The sequence below is a fragment of the Castor canadensis genome, chromosome 6, assembly GCF_047511655.1.
Source record: "Castor canadensis chromosome 6, mCasCan1.hap1v2, whole genome shotgun sequence".
Lineage (NCBI taxonomy): Eukaryota > Metazoa > Chordata > Mammalia > Rodentia > Castoridae > Castor > Castor canadensis.
Window position 1 is genome coordinate 60,344,768 of NC_133391.1, and position 2,170 is coordinate 60,346,937.

The 2,170-nt window shown below is 51.2% G+C and overlaps 1 protein-coding gene across 1 annotated transcript; it reads left to right on the top strand.

Annotated features, from left to right (window-relative positions):
- The first annotated feature begins 226 nt into the window (after positions 1-226).
- On the top strand, positions 227-1,888 carry LOC141423886 (glycerol kinase-like). The gene has a single exon (XM_074075327.1). The coding sequence runs from the start codon at positions 227-229 to the stop codon at positions 1,886-1,888; it is 1,662 nt and encodes a 553-aa protein (XP_073931428.1).
- The last annotated feature ends 282 nt before the right edge of the window (positions 1,889-2,170 follow it).

A 2,170-nucleotide genomic window follows, 5' to 3' on the forward strand; every position in this document is an offset into this window, starting at 1 on the left:
CCTGCAGCTCAGTGGAGGGCCTGGTTGCGCTTGCACGTGAGGAGGCCAGGAGGGTCCACGATGCGCACTGCCGCGCACTCAGGCCTCCGCGCCCGCCCCTCTGCCTCTCCCGCGCGCCCCTCTCCTGCACGCAGGCACGCACGCACGCACGCACGCGCACGACGCACGCGCATGCGTGGTCACCTGGGAAACCTGACGCGGTCACTGCCAACCTGACGGTGGGTTCATGGCAGCCACCAAGAAAGCAGTTGTAGGGCCGTTGGTAGGGGCAGTGGACCAGGGTACGAGCTCGACGCGTTTTTTGGTTTTCAATTCCAAAACAGCGGAACTACTTAGTCATCATCAAGTGGAAATAACACAGCAGTTCCCCAAAGAAGGATGGGTGGAACAAGACCCGATGGAGATTCTGCAGTCTGTCCACGAGTGTATAGAGAAAACGTGTGAGAAGCTGAGACAACTCAACGTGGACATCTCCAACATAAAGGCCATTGGTGTCAGCAACCAGAGGGAGACCACAGTGGTGTGGGACAAGCTGACCGGAGAGCCTCTCTACAATGCGGTGGTGTGGCTTGACCTCAGAACCCAGTCCACCGTGGAGGACCTCCGTAAATGCATCCCAGTAAGAAACAACTTCGTCAAGGCCAAGACTGGCCTTCCAATCAGCACCTACTTCAGCGCAGTCAAGCTTCGTTGGCTCCTTGCTAATGTGCAAAAAGTTCAAAAGGCCGTTGAAGAGAAGAGGGCTCTTTTTGGGACGATTGACTCGTGGCTTCTCTGGAGTTTGACAGGAGGGGTGGAGGGAGGCGTCCACTGCACGGATGTGACAAACGCCAGTCGGACGATGCTTTTCAACATTCATTCCTTGAAATGGGATAAAGAGCTCTGCGAATTTTTTGGAATCCCAGTGGAAATTCTTCCCAATATCCGGAGTTCTTCGGAGATATATGGCCTAATGAAAACTGGGGCCTTGGAAGGTGTGCCACTATCCGGATGTTTGGGGGACCAGTCTGCAGCTTTAGTGGGACAAATGTGCTTCCAGGATGGACAAGCTAAAAATACATATGGAACAGGATGTTTCTTATTGTGTAACACGGGCCATAAGTGTGTCTTCTCTGAACATGGTCTTCTGACCACAGTGGCCTACAAACTTGGCAGGGACAAACCGGTGTGTTATGCACTGGAAGGTTCTGTAGCTATAGCTGGTGAGGTTGTTCGTTGGCTCAGAGACAATCTTGGAATTATTAAGAGGTCAGAGGAAATTGAAAAGCTTGCTAAAGAAGCAGGTACTTCCTATGACTGCTACTTCGTCCCAGCATTTTCAGGGTTATATGCACCTTATTGGGATTCCAGTGCCAGAGGGATAATCTGTGGTCTCACTCAGTTCACCAATAAGAGCCACATCGCCTTTGCTGCCTTAGAAGCTGTTTGTTTCCAAACTCGAGAGATTCTGGATGCCATGAATCGTGACTGTGGGATTCCACTCAGTCATTTGCAGGTGGATGGAGGAATGACTGGCAACAGGCTTCTTATGCAGCTGCAGGCAGACATTCTGTGCATTCCCGTGGTGAAGCCTTCCATGCCTGAGACAACTGCCCTGGGAGCTGCCATGGCAGCTGGGGCCGCAGAAGGAGTTGGTGTGTGGAGTTTGGAACCCAAGGATTTGTCAGCCGTCCTCATGGAGCGGTTCGAACCTCAGATCAAGGCTGAGGAAAGTGAAATTCGCTATTCTACATGGAAGAAAGCTGTGATGAGGTCAATGGGCTGGGTTACAACTCATTCTCCAGAAAGAGGTGATCCGAGTGTCTTCTGTAGTCTGCCCTTGGGCTTTTTTATAGTGAGCAGCATGGTGATGTTGATTGGAGCAAGGTATATCTCTGGCATCCCCTGAGTGGTGCCATCTGACACTCCTTTAGCCTAAGAGAGAATCCCGCGGCTCTGTCTCCTAATGTGATGACACTGTTCATAGATTCTGATACTATTTATATGCCCCTTGCTGCATGATCCTCCAAGTAGACCTGTGACTTGAAATAAAGTGCAGCAGAAAGAATGCTACAGACACATTCAGTGTGCTTTTTTAACAGGGTCCGCTGCCTTTGGGTGTAAACCCTTCCATTGTCATTACGTCCCGCCTCATTCCCTGTAAGCTGTAGGGACAATTCATATCCTGTCC

What these genes read in the sequence shown, in the direction of transcription:
- LOC141423886 (XM_074075327.1), top strand. Translation starts at nt 227, where the DNA reads ATGGCAGCCACCAAGAAAGCAGTTGTAGGGCCGTTGGTAGGGGCAGTG.